Source organism: Tachyglossus aculeatus, chromosome 19, assembly GCF_015852505.1.
Source record: "Tachyglossus aculeatus isolate mTacAcu1 chromosome 19, mTacAcu1.pri, whole genome shotgun sequence".
Lineage (NCBI taxonomy): Eukaryota > Metazoa > Chordata > Mammalia > Monotremata > Tachyglossidae > Tachyglossus > Tachyglossus aculeatus.
The window spans coordinates 32,152,207-32,175,547 of record NC_052084.1 but is presented as its reverse complement, the minus strand read 5'-3'; the positions used below and the strand labels follow the sequence as shown (position 1 = coordinate 32,175,547).

General features: G+C 43.3%; 2 protein-coding genes across 2 annotated transcripts in view; one reads left to right on the top strand and one right to left on the bottom strand.

The window, feature by feature from the left end:
• The window catches only part of AKIRIN2 (akirin 2), a 210,366-nt gene that overhangs the window by 25,170 nt on the left and 161,855 nt on the right, over positions 1-23,341 (top strand). The window lies entirely within an intron of this gene.
• Positions 1-23,341, bottom strand: part of SPACA1 (sperm acrosome associated 1) — a 28,735-nt gene that overhangs the window by 2,847 nt on the left and 2,547 nt on the right. The window contains exons 2-11 of the mRNA XM_038760889.1: positions 21,341-21,371; positions 19,944-20,085; positions 18,362-18,439; positions 16,896-17,034; positions 15,048-15,149; positions 13,372-13,400; positions 13,225-13,241; positions 10,631-10,949; positions 3,203-3,259; positions 241-342 (exon numbers count right to left, since the gene is read on the bottom strand). Of these exons, the coding sequence (XP_038616817.1) occupies positions 241-342; positions 3,203-3,259; positions 10,631-10,949; positions 13,225-13,241; positions 13,372-13,400; positions 15,048-15,149; positions 16,896-17,034; positions 18,362-18,439; positions 19,944-20,085; positions 21,341-21,371 (1,016 nt within the window). The remainder of the gene's footprint in view (positions 1-240; positions 343-3,202; positions 3,260-10,630; positions 10,950-13,224; positions 13,242-13,371; positions 13,401-15,047; positions 15,150-16,895; positions 17,035-18,361; positions 18,440-19,943; positions 20,086-21,340; positions 21,372-23,341) is intronic.

Sequence of the window (23,341 nt, the reverse complement as noted above, 5' to 3'; positions counted from 1 at the left end):
TATGACTATGATTGCTTTCCATGTGCTAATTAGCCTATTAGGCAGTCATTTCTGCCTATTTGCATTGCACTTCTCAAAAATTAAAGATATTTCCCCAGAATAAGCATATATATGTGTATATATATATATATATGCGTGTGTGTATGTGTATATATATGTGTGTGTGTGTGTGTGTGTGTGTATACTTCCTCTTTCTCTCTCTTCCCTACCCCCCCACCCACAAAAAGGAGTTTTACTTACATCCACAGTCTACTGGTCCTCTGCATTCTTCTACCCGAACAACACACTTCGTTTCACCTCCAGGGCATCCATTGGTTAATAAAACTTCTCTAATGCCAATGCCTTTGGCAGAAAACAAAAGTGTTAAGAAAAATGATTTCTATGGTCCCTAACTTTTCTTCTTAGCATTTTTCTATAGCTTCTCTCTTAATGATGGTTATTGATGCCAGAGTGTACCTTAGGCCTCTCGAATTGTATTTTTCCAGAAAATGTGCTTTTCATAACTAGTTCTGTTTAACTTCCCTGCCTAACTGCTATCCACCCCACCACATCTTCATTGTTTTGGGGCCATAGTCCATATTATCTTTTCAAGAACTCAATCCTTATTCTAACTGTAAGTTCCTCAGGGGAAGGGTTGGTGTCTACCAGTGACACTGTACTCTCCCAACTGCTTAGTATAGTGCTTTGCACACAAGTACTCAACAAATACCATTAATTAATTGATTGGTCACCCACCAATGTATTTATTAGATTGTGAGCCCCTTGCGGGACAGGAATCTTTTTTTTTTTTTTTTGGAATGGTATTTGTTAAGCATTTACTACATTCCAGGAACTGTACCAAGCGCTGGGGTAGATATAAGGTAATCAGGTTGGACACCAATTGTCAGCTGTGTGACTTTGGGCAAGCCACTTAACTTCTCTGGGCCTCTGTTCCCTCATCTGTAAAATGGGGATGACGACTGTGAGTCCCCCGTGGGACAACCTGATCACCTTGTAACCTCCCCAGCGCTTAGAACAGTGCTTTGCACATAGTAAGTGCTTAATAAATGCCATTAAAAAAAAGTTCCACAGGGGCTAACAGTCCAGTCTATACCTTATCTATATATGTCTTTCTTTGTGCTTTGCACATAGTAGACCCTTAAATACTTCTATTATTTAATGTGAGCCCTTCACATATCCAGCAGGATATGCTTGACCTCTAATTGCTCCCATTGGCAGATCCTGGAAACAGTAGAGCATGTCTAATTCCTACCCATGTACTTTCCCCCAGGACTTAGTACAGTGTTCTGCACACAGAAAGTGCTTAATAAATACTATTACTACTACTTCAAAAAGAAGGACCATGAGCCATTTAAATATTGAAGACAGATAAATAAATGTTACTAGCAGTAGTAATAGTAATATAATTCTTAGATTATGAACCCCATGCAAAATGGGACATGTGTGATCCGTCTTGTATCTTCCCCATGTTTTAGCACAATGCTTGGCACCTAGTAAGCACATAAGAAATATCATTTATAATAATAATAATGATACCCCAAAGAAAGTTTGACCATGATCTCTTCATCTCTCTGCTCCTATTCTTTACTTCCACAGTGGGAATGGTGTAAGAGGTAAGAGAGGGAGGGAGAAGGGGAAAGGCAGAAGGAATACTTTTGTTTCAAAAGTTCCCTGGAGACCTCTAGTGAATATGAGGGAGGAAGGATACTTTTCACTATTAAAAGTAGCAGATAATGGCAGGATTGTGATTCTTGTTGAATAAGGAAAACATTTTAGTGGGAGCATCAGTTGATGTTAAAAATTGTAAATATTTTTCAAATAGGCATTTTGACAGTATGTCAATGCATCATTACCAAAATGATGCATATTTGTTTTGGGAGGGGGGTTGATTTTTTTAGAAGCCTTAGTGCACAAAGAATCTGCATAGATACTTAGGAGCTTGATCCTTCTGAAAAGTAGAAAGGCTGCAGCAGCTAAAATCTTCTTGCTGGGTTTAAATGTGAACAGCCCATTTGGATTCTGAATTACCCCCTCCCCGCCACAATAAAAGTAGTGCATCATTTTCCTCTTCTAAATATGTATATAATCTGATGCGATTTAAACTATGGCACTCACCTCATAAAACTACTTCAAGTGACAGAGGAGACAATAATAACACCTGAAATTGTCACAAACAGAGATCATTCTCTGCCTACTGAGATTGTTAGGATGCAGGGATAGAAAGGTGTACTTTGCAGTAATATATTCACAGGTTGGTTTAAATGCACTGCTCTTTAGAAATTTCAGGGCCCACAAGAACAAGCGAAAGAACTAGGTATCAAAAAATCCCCTACAGGGAAGGCCAGAGGTCTGAATAGCTCTCTAAAACTTGGGGAAAAAAGCTGTCTTTTTAAATGTCAGATGTTCAGGCACTCTCTTGATCCCAAGGAGAAGACAGAGTGGCTTTGTAAGGATTCTTTTTCTTTTTGCCCATGGCTCAGTTGCTTATTTCCCTACCTACAATTTGTTGGGTGTGTTTTTTTTTTCATTCTTTTAATATCTGCCAATTCTGTAACAATTGACCTGCCGTCAGGAGGAGCAAATTCTGTTCAGAACTAAATTAATATTATTTCTGTATTACCAGGTGCTTTCTGAACATTACCATCTTCATGCAACCAAGGCCCTATTTCTTTCCTTTGGCCAGAAATTTCATCTCTGTGATATCTGAAAGAGGACAAATGTCTACAGTTCCCTATCGGTCCTGGATCTTTTCTGTGTGTCATCTTTCTCAAAGACAGTGTGTCAATGCATGACACATAAATTGTATAAATGAGGAATGCAAAATTGACTACTACAGACAAGCAATTTCGGGGGGAGGGATCTGGCAATATTGTATGTGGGAAGACATCTGTGAGATCTATCAGAAGATCTTTCATCTTCTGATACATCTCACAGATGTTCACAAATGGAGAAAATTGTTACTTTAGTCAAGGCAGCTCGTGTGCCAATAAATTTAGGAAACTGGTTTAAAATTAGGATTGCGCAGGCTGTGAAATTAATAAAACCACACATCTGACCTAAACTTTAATGACAATCAGCTTGATTGTTTTTGTTAATTATAGTTATTGGAAATTGAAATTACAACTTATAAATTGCTACAGTTAGCACTTTTTCCCCCTAAAACAAATTTCAATATGTTTTATTCATCTACTGGGCTACTTACCACATGTTACTGTGCATAGTCCAAATTCTATTTCTCTGGATATTGTCCCATTTGAATCTAAACATAAAGAATGAAATTATATTTTTAATCAAATGAAATCATCCCCTATGTCTCAGCCAATATGATATTTCTGAAGAAAACCATGCCCTCTTTGCTGTTCCCTGGACTTGAGCCTATAAAGCAAATGTCGTACAAATGAAACTTCCATTTAACATGTGGCCTATCACGAACACATGCTCAGAGCAAGAGGGAAAAGAAGTTCAATTGAAAATCATATTTTACACGTAATTACATATGATTAGCTTTAATGATATTAAGTAGTAGTTATCACAACTATTCTTTGCAATGTTGTCAACTGTCATTATGGCAGTTTCACCTCTGTCCCTCAAAATAAGTCCTAAAGATTTGTGTTCAAACCTGAATCATCACCTTAATAACCAATTAACCAATTATTAAATCTCAAAGAATGTTTTACTATGACCCACCTTTTTAAAACTAGGTTAATAAGGATACCTAGTTTCCTCTATGCAGTTTTTTGTTAACCATTATTGGGAGACCGAATATTGGCTAGAGGGACCACTGATGTGACCAATAATGACACTCTTTATATTCCTGTGAGCAGAGTCTGGACAAATAATTTAGTGAAATTCAAGAAAATGAAATACTCAGTGAGAGCATCAGTTTTTAAAATTGTTTCATCGTTTTGTTGGTGGCTGGGCCAAAGTTACATCTGAGACCTCTTCCTGCCCCCTACTAGCTAGCAATCTATGGAAAACAACTGTCAACTTTAAAAGTTCTAGGTCTTACGCTCAGCTCTCCAATAGAAAAGGGTGCCCAAATGGATTTCACCAAAAGGTCTTTTTCACTCCTGGGACTTATTAAAACTTCAAAAACTGGAAATTTGTGCATTTCATTTTCTGTTTCCAAATATGTCCTAATGTTTGCTTCAGCCTCAGACCTGGCAGGTTAGGCTTAGGTAATGAGCGCATTGTATTAGTTAGGCAACTGGAATAGGTCTTGTGGGTTTAAATGCTTTAGACTTTTCATTTTTTCAAGTTGTAGGCTGGGACTATTCAAATACAAACTTCTGGTTCAGCCTGAATTAAAGTTGATGAGAACACAAACACAGGTTCTGCCTGTACACACACAAAAAAAACCCCTCTGTATTTGTTTGTCAAAATATTACCTATGTACATGCATTTATCGAACTAAAAATCTTCCCTTAGTGAAATGTTTTTATATTGTTTCTATTTATGACACCTATGAAACTTCAATTCTTAATGGTAGCCTTATCTCCCTTAAACACACACACACACACACACACACACACACACACATATGTATGCTCTCACACAGTATGCTTTTCTAACCCAGACCTTCAACAGCCAGCTCAAAAAAGCAAAGGCCCCTGTCCTTCAGTCCCTCTACAAAAATTGCGTTTTTACACATTAGATATATAAAATGCTTGTGTGCTCGTCCAAAAGCCCGAAGATTTATTACATGCTATGTGTCTAAATGCATAAATCTTCCCCATCCTACATGTGGTTATAGACAAAGGGCTACAGTTAGAGCCTTCAAATCAAAAAGCATCCAAAGTCTTTGAGTCTAAAATCACTTCTCAAGTTTCGTAATTTTTTTTATTTTGTTATCCGTAACAGGTCCTCTATAGAACTGGGGCTTTAAGGATGCAACACCAGTTACCACTCCGAGGCAAGGTTACCAATTAGATGCTGATCTAAGATTTAGACCAGGAGGCCAATAAAAGTGATGAAATAATTTTCAAAATATCGGTGCAGCAATACCTCAAAACACAGTGAATGGCATATCTCCCCTAGGGATCAGAAGTTACCTTAATGGTAACTCATATTTTGCCGCACTAGGTAAATTTCAGGTAAAGTGATGTGAACAAGGCTGATTAGTTGCTTTGATCCCACCGTTAACCTCATACAGTCAATTTTCTGAGTTCCACACTGAGGCTGGCTATTTGTCAGAGGAAACTGGACTGCCAAAATAATATCACAAGGAAGATGAGGGGGCATGGTCCAGACCTCAGAGTCCTCCAAGGACAAAGACAAACCCAGCCCCAGTCAGCTCCAAGAAACCTCCTAACCTTGTCAATATGCGAGCATCTAATCAATACAACCTAACCAGCCCCTTGTCATGTTTTATTGCTTAATGAGCCAACAGGATGAGGCAAATTTATGTATCCAACGCCTCAGCACTCTCCGTTGGCTAACATCTCATCTGAAACTGTCACAAGTTTAGTGTCTTGCCTGGTCTTTTCTACTCCCACTTTCCATCTCTGATCTGGCCTCGAGGGTGTTTTTGTGGATGACTATAGCATTGAATAAGCATAGATGCCTTTTTGCCCTATGCCCTCATGAAATTTCAGGGGATAACCAAACCCCAAAGCCAATGTCTCCTCCCTCCTCCTAGAGTGCTCAAGCACCTTTGACAAATGTTTTCACATTTCTGAAAGGCAACTGAAGGGCCCTGTGACAAGCACTTTGGTCTAATGGGAAGAACACAGGAGTGGGAATGAGGAGATCCAGATTTAAATACTGGCTTTGTCACTTGCCTGTTGTGGGATCTTGAGCAAGACACTGGACCTCAGTTTTCTCCTCCGTAACAAGGAGAAAAAATACCTGCTCTCCCGCCCACTTGAAGTGTGAGTCCCATGTGAGACAGGGACTGTGTGTGAGACTATGTGTGATGTGATATATCGAAAGGTGGCATGTTCTACTGGAAAAAGGCAGGTCTGGAAGTCGGGAAAATGGGTGTCTGATCCTGGCTGTGCTGTTTGCTTTCTCTCTGCCTCGGATCCTTCATCTGCAAAATGGGACTAAGATCTGCTTGACTTTCCTCACAGAGTGTGAACCTTGTGTGGGATGAGGACTATGCCCAATCTGTTTACATTGTATGTATCCCAGCGCTTAGTACAGTGCTCTGCACACAGCAAGCGCTCAATAAATATGATTGAATGAATGAATGAATGCTTGGTACACAGTAAGCACTTAATGGGTACTATTATTATAACATCACCGATGGGGAGTTCCGTGTAAATGTGTTGTAAAAATGATGTGACCTGCATGGTCAATCAATTAATCTATCAACAATATAGAGAAGCATCATGGATGGAGCATGGCCCTGGGAGTCAGAAGGTCATGGGTTCTAATCCCGGCTCCGCAACCTGTCTACTGTGTGGCCTCGGGCAAGTCACTTAACTTCTGTGCTTCAGTTAACTCATCTGTAAAATGAGGATTAAGACTGTGAGCCCTATGTGGGACAGGGGTTGTGTCCATCCTGATTAGTTTGGATCTACCCCAGCGCTTAGTACAGTGACAGTAAGCGCTTAACAAATATCATAATTGTTATTACTGTTATTTACTGAGCCCTGACTATGTGCAGAGTACTGTCTTGGAAAGGGAGCCTGGGCCCTACTTTTGGGTGGTTGGGGGATGCCAGGGCAGGGTCCTGCTTGCCCATCCTGGGGCCTGAAGGAATGAATCCCCAGGGGCTGTTTCCCCTGTGGGACTTTCTCGGGCCCCACTTAATGTGCCCATGCGCATCCATAGGACATTTGTTCTAATCCCAGCTCCATCACTTGTCTGCTGTGTGACCTTGGGTAAGTCACTTGACTTCTTTGGGTCTGTTACTGCATCTGTCAAATGAGGATTAAGATTGTGGGGATTAAGACAGAGACTGGGTCCAACCTGATTGAGAAGCAGCACTGCTTAGTGGCAAGAGCACGGGCTCCAGGGTCAGAGAACATGGGTTCTAATTTTACCACCAGGGCTTAGAGCAGTGCTTGGCACATAGTAAGCGCTTAACAAATACCATAATAATAATAATTATTGTCTGCTGTCTGACCTTGGTTAAGTCATTTCACTTCTCTATACCTCAATTACACTCATCTGTCAAAAGGGGATTAAGACTGTGAGCCCACATGGGACAACCTGATTCTCTTGTATCTACCCCAGTGCTTTGAACAATGCTTGGCACATAGTAAGCACTTAACAACTACCATTATTTTTATTATTCCCTGGGCCTGTTACCTCATCTGTCATATGGGGCTTAAGACTGCGAGCCCCACATGGGACAACCCAGATTCCCTTGTATCTTTCCCAGTGCTTAGAACAGTGCTTGTCACATAGTAAGCACTTAGTAAGTATTATTATTATTATTATTATGTTCTGGGCCCGTTACCTCATCTCTCAAATGGGGATTGAGACTGAGAGCCCCACATGGGCCAGCCCTGATCCCCTGATATCTACCCCAGTGCTTAGAAAAGTGCTTGGCACATAATAAGCACTTAGCAATTATTATTATTATTATTATTGTTATGTTCTGGGCCTGTTACCTCATCTGTCAAACAGGGATTGAGACTGTGAGTCCCACATGGGGCAGCCCCGATCCCCTGGTATCTATCCCAGTGCTTGTGACATAGTAGGTGCTTAGCAAGTATTATTATTATTGTTATGTTCTGGGCCTGTTACCTCATCCGTCAAATGGGGATTGAGAGTGTGAGCCCCACGTGGGCCAGCCCTGATCCCTTGGTATCTATCCCAGTGCTTGTGACATAGTGAGCGCTTAACATGTATTGTTATTGTTATGTTCTGGGCCTGTTACCACATCTGTCAAACGGGGATTGAGACTATGAGCCCCATGTGGGCCAGCCCCAATCCCCTGGTATCTACCCCAGTGCTTGTGACATAGTAAGCTCTTAGCAGGTATTATTATTGTTGTGTTCTGGGCCTGTTACCTCATCTGTCAAACGGGGCTTGAGACTGTAAGCCCCATGTGGGCCAGCCCTGATCCCCTGGTATCTACCCCAGTGCTTGTGACGTAGTGAGCGCTTAGCAAGTATTATTGTTATGTTCCAGGCCTGTTACCTCATCTCTCAAATATCTACCCCAGTGCTTGTGACATAGTAAGCTCTTAGCAAGTATTATTATTGTTGTGTTCTGGGCCTGTTACCTCATCTGTCAAACGGGGCTTGAGACTGTAAGCCCCATGTGGGCCAGTCCTGATCCCCTGGTATCTACCCCAGTGCTTGTGACATAGTAAGCTCTTAGCAAGTATTATTATTATTGTTGTGTTCTGGGCCTGTTACCTCATCTGTCAAATGGGGATTGAGACTGTGAGCCCCACGTGGGCCAGCCCCGATCCCTTGGTATCTACCCCAGTGCTTGTGACATAGTAAGTGCTTAGCAATTATTATTATTATTGTTATGTTTTGGGCCGGTTATCTGTCAAACGGGGCTTAAGACTGTGAGCCCCACGTGGGCCAGCCCTGATCCCCTGGTATCTACCCCAGTGCTTGTGACATAGTGAGCGCTTAGCAATTATTATTATTATTGTTATGTTCTGGGCCGGTTATCTGTCAAACGGGGCTTAAGACTGTGAGCCCCACGTGGGACAGCCCCGATCCCTTGGTCTCCACCCCAGTGCTTGTGACATAGTAAGTGCTTAGCAATTATTATTATTATTGTTATGTTTTGGGCCGGTTATCTGTCAAACGGGGCTTAAGACCGTGAGCCCCACATGGGACAGCCCTGATCCCATGCTTGTGACATAGTGAGCACCTGCCAAGTGAGCGCCTGCCAAGTATTATTATTATTGTTATGTTCTGGGCCGGTTATCTATCAAACGGGGCTTAAGACCGTGAGCCCCACGTGGGACAGCCCTGATCCCATGTTTGTGACATAGTGAGCGCCTAGCAAGTATTATTATTATTGTTATGTTCTGGGCCGGTTATATATCAAACGGGGCTTAAGACTGTGAGCCCCACGTGGGACAGCCCCGATCCCTTGGTCTCCACCCCAGTGCTTGTGACATAGTAAGTGCTTAGCAATTATTATTATTATTGTTATGTTTTGGGCCGGTTATCTGTCAAACGGGGCTTAAGACCGTGAGCCCCACATGGGACAGCCCTGATCCCATGCTTGTGACATAGTGAGCACCTGCCAAGTGAGCGCCTGCCAAGTATTATTATTATTGTTATGTTCTGGGCCAGTTATCTATCAAACGGGGCTTAAGACCGTGAGCCCCACGTGGGACAGCCCTGATCCCATGTTTGTGACATAGTGAGCGCCTAGCAAGTATTATTATTATTGTTATGTTCTGGGCCGGTTATATATCAAACGGGGCTTAAGACTGTGAGCCCCACGTGGGACAGCCCTGATCCCATGCTTGTCACATAGTGAGCGCCTGCCAAGTATTATTATTATTGTTATGTTCTGGGCCGGTTATCTGTCAAACGGGGCTTAAGACTGTGAGCCCCACGTGGGACAGCCCTGATCCCATGCTTGTGACATAGTGAGCGCCTGCCAAGTATTATTATTATTGTTATGTTGTGGGCCGGTTATCTGTCAAACGGGGCTTAAGACCGTGAGCCCCACGTGGGACAGCCCTGATCCCATGCTTGTGACATAGTGAGCGCCTGCCAAGTATTATTATTATTGTTATGTTGTGGGCCGGTTATCTGTCAAACGGGGCTTAAGACTGTGAGCCCCACGTGGGACAGCCCTGATCCCGTGCTTGTGACATAGTGAGCGCCTGCCAAGTATTATTATTATTGTTATGTTCTGGGCCGGTTATCTGTCAAACGGGGCTTAAGACCGTGAGCCCCACGTGGGACAGCCCCGATCCCATGTTTGTGACATAGTGAGCGCCTAGCAAGTATTATTATTATTGTTATGTTCTGGGCCGGTTATCTGTCAAACGGGGCTTAAGACCGTGAGCCCCACGTGGGACAGCCCCGATCCCGTGCTTGTGACATAGTGAGCGCCTGCCAAGTATTATTATTATTGTTATGTTGTGGGCCGGTTATCTGTCAAACGGGGCTTAAGACTGTGAGCCCCACGTGGGACAGCCCTGATCCCATGCTTGTGACATAGTGAGCGCCTGCCAAGTATTATTATTATTGTTATGTTCTGGGCCGGTTATCTGTCAAACGGGGCTTAAGACCGTGAGCCCCACGTGGGACAGCCCTGATCCCATGCTTGTCACATAGTGAGCGCCTGCCAAGTATTATTATTATTGTTATGTTCTGGGCCGGTTATCTATCAAACGGGGCTTAAGACTGTGAGCCCCATGTGGGACAGCCCTGATCCCATGCTTGTGACATAGTGAGTGCCTGCCAAGTATTATTATTATTGTTATGTTGTGGGCCGGTTATCTGTCAAACGGGGCTTAAGACTGTGAGCCCCACGTGGGACAGTCCTGATCCCGTGCTTGTGACATAGCGAGCGCTTAGCAAGTATTATTATTATTATGTTCTGGGCCTGTTACATCAACTGTCAAATGGGGATTGAGACTGTAAGCCCCATGTGGGCCAGCCTTGATCCCCTGGTGTCTACCCCAGTGGTTGGCACATGGTGAGCCGCGCCCCCCCAGTGTGGGGTGGCTGGGAAGGGGGGTTGGCACCTTGGGCAGGCGTCTCTTCGGGCTCTTCGGGCTCGTCGAGCTCGTCGGGCTGCTCGGGGTCTTCGGGGGGCTCTGGGGGCTCTGGGGCCTCTTGGGCCTCATGGGCCTCTTTGGCCTCCATTGCTTGGCTGTTGTTCCTCGAGTGCGCAGGCTCGGGGCCTAGTAGCAGCAGCAACAGCAGCAGCAGCAGCGGCCCCCCTAGCGGCAGCCTCGGGAACAGCAGCGCGCCCATGGCTGCGGCCCTCAGCGCCTCCGCGGCCCAGGGACCCCCGCCGCGCGCGCGCGCGCCCCCCGGCCTCACGTTGCCCCGGCAACCATTCTGGCGTCACAGCCACACTGCCCCCTTCCGGGGCCTCGCGCCTTCGCAGCGCGCCTCCTGGCCTGAGGGGGCAGGGTGGGGGGGGGGGGCAGAAGGAAGGGAGCCTCTGATTGGCTGGGGGAAGAAGGGGGCGGCCTGCGATTGGTTGGGGGAAGCAAGGGGGCGGCCTGCGATTGGTTGGGGGGTCGGAGAGGGGACCTGGGATTGGTTGGGGGAAGGGGGGGCGTCTAAGCGGCGGAACGTACTCATTCGTTCCAACTTGTACTTCCCAAGCCCTTAGTAATAATAATAATAATAATAATAATAATAATAATCACCTCCTCCAGGAGGCCTTCCCAGACTGAGCCCCTTCCTTCCTCTCCCCCTCGTCCCCCTCTCCATCCCCCCCACCTTACCTCCTTCCCTTCCCCACAGCACCTGTATATATGTATATATGGTTGTACATATTTATTACTCTATTTATTTTACCTGTACATATCTATCCTATTTATTTTATTTTGTTAGTATGTTTGGTTTTGTTCTCTGTCTCCCCCTTTTAGACTGTGAGCCCACTGTTGGGTAGGGACTGTCTCTATATGTTGCCAATTTGTACTTCCCAAGCGCTTAGTACAGTGCTGTGCACATAGTAAGCGCTCAATAAATACGATTGATTGATTGGTTGATTAATAATAATGGCATTTATTAAGCGCTTACTATGTGCGAAGCACTGTTCTAAGCGCTGGGGAGGTTACAAGGTGATCAGGTTGTCCCACATGGGGCTCACAGCCTTAATCCCCATTTTACAGATGAGGGAACTGAGGCGCAGAGAAGTGAAATGACTTGCCCAAAGTCACACGGCTGGCAGTTGGTGGAGTCGGGATTCGAACCCCTGACCTCTGACTCCAAAGCCCGTGCTCTTTCACAGTAAGCGCTCAGTAAATACGATTAAATGAATGAGTGAATACGATTGAATGGTCGTTCATTCATTCATTCAATACGATTGAATGAACGAATTTATTCATTCACTCGCATTGAATGAATGAATGAATGAATTCAATCGTACTTATTGAGCTCTTACTATGTGCAGAGCACTGTACTAAACGCTTGAGAAGTACAAGTTGGCAACATCTAGAGAGGGTCCCTACCCAACAGTGGGCTCACAGTCTAGAAGGGGGAGACAGACAACAACAACAAAAAATCATTCATTCAGTCAGTCAATCGTATTTATTGAGCGCTTACTGTGTGCAGAGCACTGTACTAAGTGCTTGGGAAGTACAAGTTGGCAGCATATAGAGACTGTCCCTACCCAACAACAGGCTCACAGTCTAGAAGGGGGAGACAGACAACAAAACAAAACCTGTGGACAGGTGTCAAGTCATCAGAATAAATAGAAATAAAGCTAGATACACATCATTAACAAAATAAATAGAATAGTAAATATCTACAAGTAAAACGTATGCAGAGCACTAGAGTAAGTACTTCTTAATACAGTTCCGACGGGTACTAGCAAAAAATACTCGCCTTTTCATTCATTCAATCGTATTTATTGAGCGCTTACTGTGTGCAGAGCACTGTACCAAGCGCTTGGGAAGTACAGGTTGGCAACATATAGAGACGGTCCCTACCCAACAGTGGGCTCACAGTCTAGAAGACTGTGATGGATTCCCCTTCCCCTGTCCCCATACCTACCCTACTTGACTGTCTTTTTGCTAGCTAATTCAACTGCTGTCACTTTGTGTGTCCATCCACCTTGCCTCCCTGTTGCCGGTGTCCTCCATGCCTCATATTAGTACCACAACATAGGCAGTAACAGCAGGGCTATGGGTGCTGTGTATGCACTTGCTACATGGATGTGTGCCAGGGCACATGTTGCACCGAACACACACCATGGATGCAGAGTGTGAACTTTTCAAGAAATCTGACACACTCTTTCTTCATGGAGAAGCAAGGTTGGGACCTGCAGAGGGGTAGCTTTGAGCCAAGTACTTATCTGTGATAATAATGGAAGTTGAGTAGATATGTTCCCCCTCCGAGGATCTTGATTTATGTACCAGCCACAAGGTTGGGTCACTAAAAAAAGTCTCTATGTAGGTTTGAAACCATTCTTACTGCTCAGGTTTTTTCTGAAAATTTCTGAAAAGCAATTGCAGACAAGTGTCTTGTACATGTTCTACTGTTAGTAGAAACAGAACATGCAGGGTTAAGATTTTTAGACCTGTTCTTGAGAACAGCGTTCATTTCCTAGGACACAAAGCCCTCAGTGCCGGGAACATTTGTGTTTTGTTTGAATACTTACCTGAAGTAGGCACGCTTCTTAAAGGAAAAAAAGCAGATGGAGAAAATACATGACCTAAACCAGATTTCAAATGAGAAAATTCAGAATCGAATGTGTGCATCCTTTAACTAGATCAGAGGAATGTTAGTCACATAAACTCTGAGGTACCTGATTTAGCTGCTAGGAGTTTTGGTGACCTAAGAAGTAAATGAGAAGTCTTAATGGAGCCAAATGGAAATATGAGATCTCAAAGTTGGATCTGTGGATTTTGCTCAGAAAGGGGGCAGATTGAAACAGTCCCTAACAACACAGAATGAGACAGTAAAGAAGACTGGCTCAGTAGAAAAAGGCCAAGGTCAGACTGAAGAGCCTGAAATGAAAAACATAAAAGCGCTGTACAGGCTGTACCCAAATGCTGCTCTAACATTGTATAATCATACAAACCTCCTGAGGTGCTTATGACAGTGTTTAGGCAAATAATGTCACATGGATTATCAACCGATTTTGACAATCTTGTTCTCAGGTGGCTTGTGAAGGAAGTTTTTCTACCTGAGAGAATACCGAAACTCAGCTGAAGCAAACCGCCTGATGAGCATAAATTGTGATGCTTCGCTAGGTTTAAGCCATGATGAAATCATTGAGTGCTTCACAACCATACACAAAACCCCGAGGAAGCTTGGATCTTCCCAGTACGCGTGGTCTGCTTGTTAGAGTGGGGCAGGAGATTTCTTGAACCGTTTGCCTCTCTCAAATCTACCTCACAATCCCCATTCCCCCTTGCAAGAGTGCTTTTTTAAAGGTACAGAATTACCATAGAGTGGAGAAGGCCTCGATATTTTAAAAGATATGAAGTTTATCTTTTGGGGACAGGATTGGAACCTTTTCTGTTTTTTCCCCCACTCTGGCTTTAATCAGTCCCCTAGAGAGAAGAATATTGTTTCATCTCTAAGGGAAATGAAATCTCAATTAAGTGGTCCAATCAGCCTCCTGCTAGTGTCTGAGTGAATGCATCCCCTTCTTGTAACACTTGAAGAGCTCAAAGGAGGTTAGGTTCAATTCAAATCCAGGAGTTTCTTTGTCCCTATAGCTACTAGGGCTGCATGATCCATGGAAACACCTGTTAAAAACATCATGGCCTTTGGCAAAAGCACGGACCGGCAACTCTGATTCTAATCCCCACTCTGCCACTTGCCTGCTGTGTGACCTTGGGCAAGTCACTTCACTTCTCTGATCCTCAGTCTTCTCATCTGTAAAATTGCAATTAAATACCTGTTAACCCTCTCCTTTAAAGTGTGAGCCCCTTATGGGACAGAAACTGTGTTCAATCTCGCTGTCTTGTATCTAGCCCAGTGTTTGGTACAGTAAGCCCTTAACAAATGCCCCAATTATTATTACTATTAAAAATGGTACTAATTAGCGGGGGGTGGGGGCAGTGGGAATCACTTCTCCAGTTATCCCAACAGCCCCTCTCTTCTCCTTTGAGACTTCTCCTTAGTTCCCTGCCTGCTGCTGGAATTCTGAGCCTAAGTATAGCCCTGCTATTGTCAAGGAAGGAAGCAGAGGAGTTAGAATACTGGTTGGGTGTCCATAACCCACTACCCTCCTGCCCAGGTTCTCTTATGGCCTGAACCTTGCCCTGCATATGAGAGAGCTCAGGTGGAAGACAGCAGCTCCAGGAGCTACGGGATCATAGGGTAACCAGCAGGAACTATTTATTCTGGTTCTTCTACCTGGCCTTCTGCAATCAATTGAGGCAGAAGGGGCTTTATTAGGCAGTTTCGCTCTTTTCACAAAGCCAAGATTATGCAGTCATTCCCTCTGTACATTTTAAATAACTCTTTTACTGGTCACAAATGATGAAAGGTGGATTGGATCTGCAGTAGCCAATTATCCAAGTAATCAGAACTTCAATGATGGGATCACAACTGGGATAATGGTAGGCTTCTCTGCCATTGGGGGGTTTAAACATGTACATGTGGGTTAGGGTTGAAACACATGTTCTCTCTGTTCCGATACTTGTACTTCCATGCTGAGTATTTTGCTCTACCTCCCTCCCTACCAATGGGCAGCAGCATAAAGAATAAACCCAGAGGTAGAGGGCACCTGAGCCAAAAAGAAGCATAAAATGCTTTGTAAGTAGGCACCATCCTGACACTTGAATGTGCTGCTTCCCAGCCGGGCAAAATGACATTGAAAATAGAGCTGACATTGGTGTACCTTCTCTGGGTCTGTTTCCTCATCTGTAAAATGGGAATGCCTTACCTGTTCTCCCTCCTACTTAGACCGGTAGCCCGATGAGAGACATGGATTGTGCCCAACCTGATTATCTTGTATCTACCCCGGTGCTTAGAACAGTGCTTGGCACATAGTAAGTGCTTTAACAAATACCACTACCATCATCGCCGTAACTTCCTCTGGGCCTCTTGATTTCAGATGTTCTGTTTCATTTTTCCTGCATTTTGTGCATGTTGCGCCCAGCAAAACCGTGACTACAATCATGGAGGGCAGAGGTGTACTCGGGAAAGTGAAGTGGAAAATTGAGACAGCTTTTTATTCAGGCTAATTTTGCAAAGAATTTTGCATATGCATAATTCTGCGTATCTCCCAATAATTGAGAAGCCACATGGTCTAGTAGAAGGAGCAGAATCCTGGGAGTCTGAGCACCTGGGGTCTAATCCTGGCCCTACCAGTTGTTTTCTGTGTAATCTTGGGAAAGTCATTTTTTAACTTCTCTGTACTTCAGTTTCCTCAGCTCTAACATGGGGATGAAATACTTGTTTTCCCTCCTACTCAGACTGTGTGTTCCTCATTAGACAGAGACTGTACCTGACTTGATTATATTGAACCTACCCCAGTGCTTAGTTCAGTGCTTGTCACATTTATCACAATTATTATAATTTATGTAGGGGTAGGTTTTTCCCCTGATCATCTGATCAGGTGGCTTAATTCTTCCCTTTACGGCTGCAAACTTGCCTTCTTCACTATGTTCTCCCGTATCTAAGCTTCAATTTCTTCCTATTTAAAATAAGGGTGAGAACTTGTTTGCAACTTGTGTACCTTGTTGGTTGATACTGTGGGCAGAGCACAGACTTCTCAGAAAAATAGGAGCAAAAGGCAGCAAACATTTTAATAATAATAATAATAATAATAATGGCATTTATTAAGCGCTTACTATGTGCAAAGCACTGTCCTAAGCACTGGGGAGGTTACAAGGTGATCAGGTTGTCCCACGGGGGGCTCACAGTCTTAATCCCCATTTTACAGATGAGGTAACTGAGGCCCAGAGAAGTTGTGACTTGCCCAAAGTCACACAGCTGACAAGTGGCAGAGCCAGGATTTGAACCCATGACCTCTGACTCCAAAGCCCTGGCTCTTTCCACTGAGCCACGCTGCTTCTTTTGGAGGTTTACAGTAATTATGTATGTCAGGTCTGAATTCACTAAACTATAGGTGTCACTGGGCAACAGACTCCAGCCATTTCCATGCTTTCAGCTGCAAAAATCTGACCAATTTTTAGTCAACATTTTCTCCAGCGATAAGATAACCTGAAGAGCTTTGAGTGGGAAGGAGCGTGGAAAATCGGAATTCACTGAAATATTTTTTTCCATGCTATTAGGCTCTTTTTCTGATCCAGTTGTGAGTACCTCTCCACAAATTTTATTTTCCTGAAACTTCCATCAACAACAACTGACCTTGAGAGGTCAGGGCCCATCTGCAGTGTGAAGAGGCAGCATTGAAAATACCCTTTTCTCACTTCTTTACCACAAAGATAATGCATTGTTTCCCCCACTGAATAGGCATAGTTGCCATAGTAATGACTTTGGCCCTCTCCTAGATCAATATTGGAGCAGCAGAAGGTGTCTCAGGCATTCCAGCCAGTCTGTGTCCTACAGCCATTCCCCTCTGGGTTTCTTCTCTCACCTGTAGAATGAAGAATTCAAATCTCTCTTTGCACTGGGCATTTTGTGAGGTGGGAAAAAAAATTAAAAACCCTTCTGCTACTTGTCTGGAGCAAAACGCTGTGATGAGCTTACTGGAGACCTCCGGTTCTCTGAGCTGCTCTCTTCAGCACGGTACAACAGTTTATAAGCCTCGCTCTATTTTGAAGTTGACTTTACCAAGAATCCCCCCTTCTGGTTATTGCTGTTTCTTCCTCTCATTCTCTCTCTCTCTCTCCCATCAACTTTCCTCTGTAAACCTCAAGTCTTCCTCATGAAACTAATTTAGGTGTAAAAGGATCTGAGCCTACTATTCCAGAAACATGTGGGACAGGAACTGTGTCCAACCTTATTAATTTGAATCTACCCCAACACTCAGAACAGTGCTTGGCACATACGTGCTTAACAAATACAACAACGGTAGTGATAATAATTTAAAAAAATGATTCCTCACGCATGTCCCCATGAGATTGCTTAAATGTTTTTAGAAGGGAGATCTAAGAGGATGTCAGAAAAGTTAGGGCCTGCCAGTAGCCTACTTTCCTGGCACCTGAATAGCCCATATTCATCCTAGCTGCCAGACAGGTCTATTTTGCCAGCCAGATACCAAAGACTAGACTTCAAACCCAGTTTCGTGATCATCTTGAAAATAATGCTGTTTTCTAGAAATGCATCATTGCATGCCAGAAAGAGAAAACACACCATTTTTAATCTGCTGCAGAGCTTTATGGGGGTGAAGCAAAATAAAGATGGGGATTCCTTGGCTGATTCTTGTTCTAGTTTTCTTTTTATGTTGATTGTCAGCATAGCCTGGGCCTCACAGTTCTTTCATCAAGATCTGGCAGTAAACAAACCTTGACTTGTCGGAAAGGATTTCACTCAGGGTTTCCCTAGTCATGCAGGTTATGTGAATGAATTCCACAGTTCAGTCAGCAACTGTGTAATGTGACGGGGAATAGTTTCATTTGATACATGTATTTTTTGAAGTGGACTGATTACGTCATAAGAAGGGACATTGTTTTTCACATAATCCTACAATTGTGATCATTTTTTAGGGATTCACAGCACTGCCCTCTAGCAGTGTTTGTGACTTCAATGCATCAGCCCTGAATTATTCCTCCATTATGAATGTGATTGAAATGACGTGAAACTGGACAACTGAGGTGCAGAATGAGAAGCTGCCTGGAAAAAGCATAGATAATCTCACATTTTTATTTTACTTGCTTGTAGCCCCTTCTCTAGCCCTATGAAGTGGCTGGTAACATTTTTTATCTGCAGGGCGGGTCCAGTGGTCTTAACTAGAAAGAACAAAGCATCTTTTGAAATCAATTTCCCCATAGAAAATGGCATTTTTTTCCCCATATCTACATGGGAGAAACCTAATGCTCAGTGCCAACTTATCTTTGGTGGGAAACTGGTGTTGCAGACAGGGTCTGTTTTAGAACATTGATGTCAGAACACTCATCTTATTGACCCACTGTATTTCAGGCTTTTCCACACCTGGCTCTGTCCCACCCCTTCCACCCCTCTGACACCCTGAGTATGGGCGAGAGTTCTCAGGGGTCCCAGTAGGCAGAGGTTATTGTTATTTCTCATCATTAACTGCCAGCTGGACGCCCAGCCAAGGAGACACTTAAGGGAACCCAATCTCATATTAAAAGCACTCCATTTGCATAGCTTCAGCATAATACTTTTGAGTCCAACCACGTCAAATCCAATGAATCAATGGTATTTACTGAGATGGAGGTACAGTGAATATGTTGGGGTTGGAGGAGTGAATAATAACGATGGTTTTTGTTAAGCGAGTGAAGGGAGTGGGCTGGGTTGTTATAGGAAGCAGCACGGCCTGGTGGATAGAGCAGTGGCCTGGGAATCAGGACCTGGGTTCTAATCTTGGCTCCAATACTTACCTGCTGTGTGACCTTGGGCAAGTCACTTCGCTTCACTGTGCCTCAGTTCCCTCATCTGTAAAATGGGGATTAAGATTGTGAACCCCAGGTGGGATGGGACTGTATCCAACCCAGTCACCTTGAAGCTACCCCAGTGGTTAGTACAGTACCTGGCCCATATTAAGTGCTTAACAAGTACCACAATTATTATTGTTACTATCATTATTATTATTAGGAAATCAGAGGTAAGCTAGGCAGGGGCAAGGTAATTCAATGTTTTAAAGCCAATTATAAGGAGTTTCTGTTTGATATGAAGGTGAATAGGCAACCAGTGGAGGTTCTTGAGGAATGCGGAAACATAGATTATGATTTTTTTAGAGAAACTATCTGGGCAACAGAGTGAAGTAGTTATTGGAGTGGGGAGAGACAGGAGGCAGGGAGCTCAGCAAGGAAACTGATTCAGTAGTCAAGGTGGAATATGATAAGTGCTCGGATCAGCACTGTAGCAGTTTGGATGGAAAGGAAAAGGTGGATTTTAGCAATGTTTTGAAGGTAGAACCAACAGGATTTGGTGACAGATTGAAAAATAGGTCAAAAAAGAGATGAGTCAAGGATAAATAATAATGATGGCATTTATTAAGCACTTACTATGTGCAAGGCACTGTTCTAAGCTCTGGGGAGGATACAGAGCGATCAGGTTGTCCCACGGAGGGCTTACAGTCAATCCCCATTTTATAGTTGAGGTAACTGAGGCACAGAGAAGTTAAGTGACTTTTCCAAAGTCACACAGCTGACAATTGGTGGAGCAGGGATTTGAACCCTTGACTACTGACTCCAAAGCCCATGCTCTTTCCACTGATCCACGCTGCTTCTCTAAATCTTGGCTGGGATCTGGACCGTGGGCTGGACGTACGACCAGGTGGCCGTGGTGGCCACTCTGCACCTGTCCGAGGTGAGGGGCCCAGCTGGGCTCCGGGAGGGAGGGTCGGGCGGCGAATGGTCAATTCCGACGGCCGTGTCCTCCCCTCAGACAGGCTCTCCCCTCTCCTCCCGTCCTAGGCCACCAAGAACAATGTGGCGTGGCAGAGATTTATACTCACTGAAGAGGTTAGTACAGGGCTCTGTACACGGTAAGCACTCAATAAATATGACTGATTCGTGCCTTACAGATGGAGAGGAGAGCCTACATCTCAGTTTTTGAGCTGAACAGATAGGGAGGATGGCTATCTACGGTGAAAACAGGTGGTCGCTGGGACCATAATGATGCATGAGTTCCATGGAAACCAGTAGGTTTGCTCAGAAAAAGTGATGGTGATAACTTTTGTCTGAGCACATTCTCCACAAAATCAGGGAATGCCACTGAGGGATATCAGATGTGACTAACGTGACTTTCTTGTTGGGCTCATTATATTACTAAACAATTTCTGAGATCCTCAGGGGGAAAAGAGAAATCAAAGCGTAAATTAACTTATAAAAATTAAAATGTTTGTGTGAAAGATTTTCCAAATAATTTGTATCAACAACTATTTCTTGAATGACTACCATTCTAGCTCCTGCAGGGAATTTCTAAATCTAGAGAAGAGTGATTCTTTCCTACTTGACTCCATGCTATTTTAGATGTCTTATTTATTATTTCAAGCCATTTGACTAGAATTTCTACCTCTGGCTTGTACTGTGTTGGTCTGCCTGTGGTACTGAGGGAGGAACCTAAGAAAAGTTCCTTGAAAGGTTTCTCCTTCCTCTTTTCTTGAAAAATTCATTTTCTGCCATCATACCATGCCATTCCATATCATACCACGAAAAGATTCAGTCCAAGTTCTGTGATGCTGTAAGGACTGATATAATCAACCTCCCACATTAAGCAGCATCTTCTTCATTAAATCTTAAAGTTACAGTCAAAACTGCCTTCCTGCCTTCAAGTCCTGCAGTGACTTCTCATAAACATAAAGTTCTTCTACCTGAGTTCTTTCACTAAACTGCTCCCAAATAACCTAGCGTTCTTCTCACCTTCTCTGCCTTTCCCATCTGCTCCACCCAAGCAAATCTCTAAGAAGCATCTTCAGATTCATGCGCTGGGAAAGCAAAGCCTGGGGAGGAACATGACTGAAATTTATAGACACATAAGAGGGTGGCCAGGGTAAATTGTTGTTCACTAGGACACAAGCACATCTTCTGACATACAAAAATGGTAGGTTTGAACTAGAGCATAGTGGGTTACAAACATATATAGCACAGAATGTTCTGCAAGCCAAAAGACCTCAAAACAAAAACAAAAAAGCAACCCAGTAGGTTCAAAAGGAGTTTGGGTACATTAATGAACAAGAAGCCCACGGTGTACCACCTGAGAAAAATGATAGGGATGTAGAGGGGAAAATTTAGATTATTTGATGACATTGCCAAAGCTCCTAGGTTTAATGTCAGTATTCCTTTAAGCCTCCTGTAGCCATTTTTGGAAACAGAATACTAAGCTGGAAGGATCACTGGTCTCACTATAGCATTGCTCATATAAATGAGGAATAATTATTTTCTCTCTTCCATTAACACCACCTAGTCTCACTTTCAGCTCAAACATTTCATTTGTCATTTTTGAAATACAATAGCACTAGACAGAGCTTAGAACCCAGTTAGTCCTCAGCAGATCCTTGGTAATTATTTCAAAATCTTACACATAAAATGCCCCACTATCAAAGAAACCTTAACAGCAGCCAAGAAACTGTATTGATTTTAGCCCAATGGATTTCATTTATATGGATTGTGGTATCTTAAACTGAGCAAATTGCAAAATTAGGTCAAAAGGGTACACTTTGGACAGCCGAAAAGACTGATCTATAATGAATGATGGATGGTGGGAATTTTTTTATAATTCAATATGATATTATTTAAGCCTTTAAGGGAAAACTGTACATCAAACAGAAAGCTTCATTATTATATACTTTTCTGGATGGCTTAGAGCATTTGTTTGGTTTAGAAGAGCCCCAGGCAAGAATGTAATTCCTTCCAAAAAGAATAAAAATAAAACTAATACAGAAAATACCAGTAGAAAATTCTGATTACAAGAGACCTGACTAACCTTAGCTAGTATTAAAAGGCTTTAATTGAATTGAAAGGAGAAAGACAAGAACACTGTTGTGTCCAAGAGACTCATTTATTTACACAAAGGACTGGAAAGCAAATTGATTAATAGCTGGTTCAAGTAAGAGGTTTGTGCCTTAGCCTCTGCTAAGAGAGGGGAGAGCGAAGGACATTCTACCACCTGTAACTAAATTCATTATTCTCTAGTAAGCCAAAAGGCTTTCAGATGACAAAGGTAGATTTATGCTGATTGGGAGCCAACCAATTATTCTTCTTTCTGTTCACATTCCCTTTATTAAATTTAAAAAAATTAAAAGCACTTTTTTGATGCTTTGGGGCAGGCAAATCATAAAACACATTTTTACAAAATAAATTATCCTAGTGGGTGAACTTGTTTATCCCCTCAAATGGTCAGAACTGACAGAAAAAACTAAGATGAAGCCAGAAGCTAGAAATAGAGCCTTAGTAGAAATTCTGGCTAAAATGGAGAAAGAGCCTTCTAATTAATCAATCAGTGGTGTTTATTGAGCTCTTGCTGTGTGCAGAGCAGTATGCTAAGTGCTTGGCAGAGAACAGTACTTTAGAATTGGCAGACCTAATCCCTGCCCTCAAGGGGATTGTAATCTAGTCAGGGGGGAGAGAGAAATTAAAATAAATTGCAATTAGGGGAAGTAACCCAATATAAAATGTGTACATAAGTGCTGTGGGGCTGGGGAAGGGTGTGCCTAACAAAGAGCTAAAGGAGTACAGAACAAAGGGCAAAGGCAACCCAGAAGGGAAGGTGAATAGGGTGGGGAAATGAGAAGTCAGTCGGGGAAGGCTTCTTGGAGGAGATGTGATTTTAGTAAGGCTTTGAAGATGGGAACTGTGGTGGATTGTTGGATTTGAAGAGCGAGGGAGTTCCAGGCCGGAGGAAGGACTTGAGCAAGAGTTTGATGGCAAGGAAGATGAGATTGAGGTATGGTGTCTAGGTTGCTATTAGAGGAGCAACAAGTGTGGCCTGAGTTGTATTGGGAGATGAGTGAGGCTAAATCAATCAATCAATCAATCAATCAATCAATCAATCGTATTTATTGAGCGCTTACTATGTGCAGAGCACTGTACTAAGCGCTTGGGAAGTACAAATTGGCATCACATAGAGACAGTCCCTACCCAACAGTGGGCTCACAGTCTAAAAGGGGGAGACAGAGAACAGAACCAAACATACCAACAAAATAAAATAAGTAGGATAGAAATGTA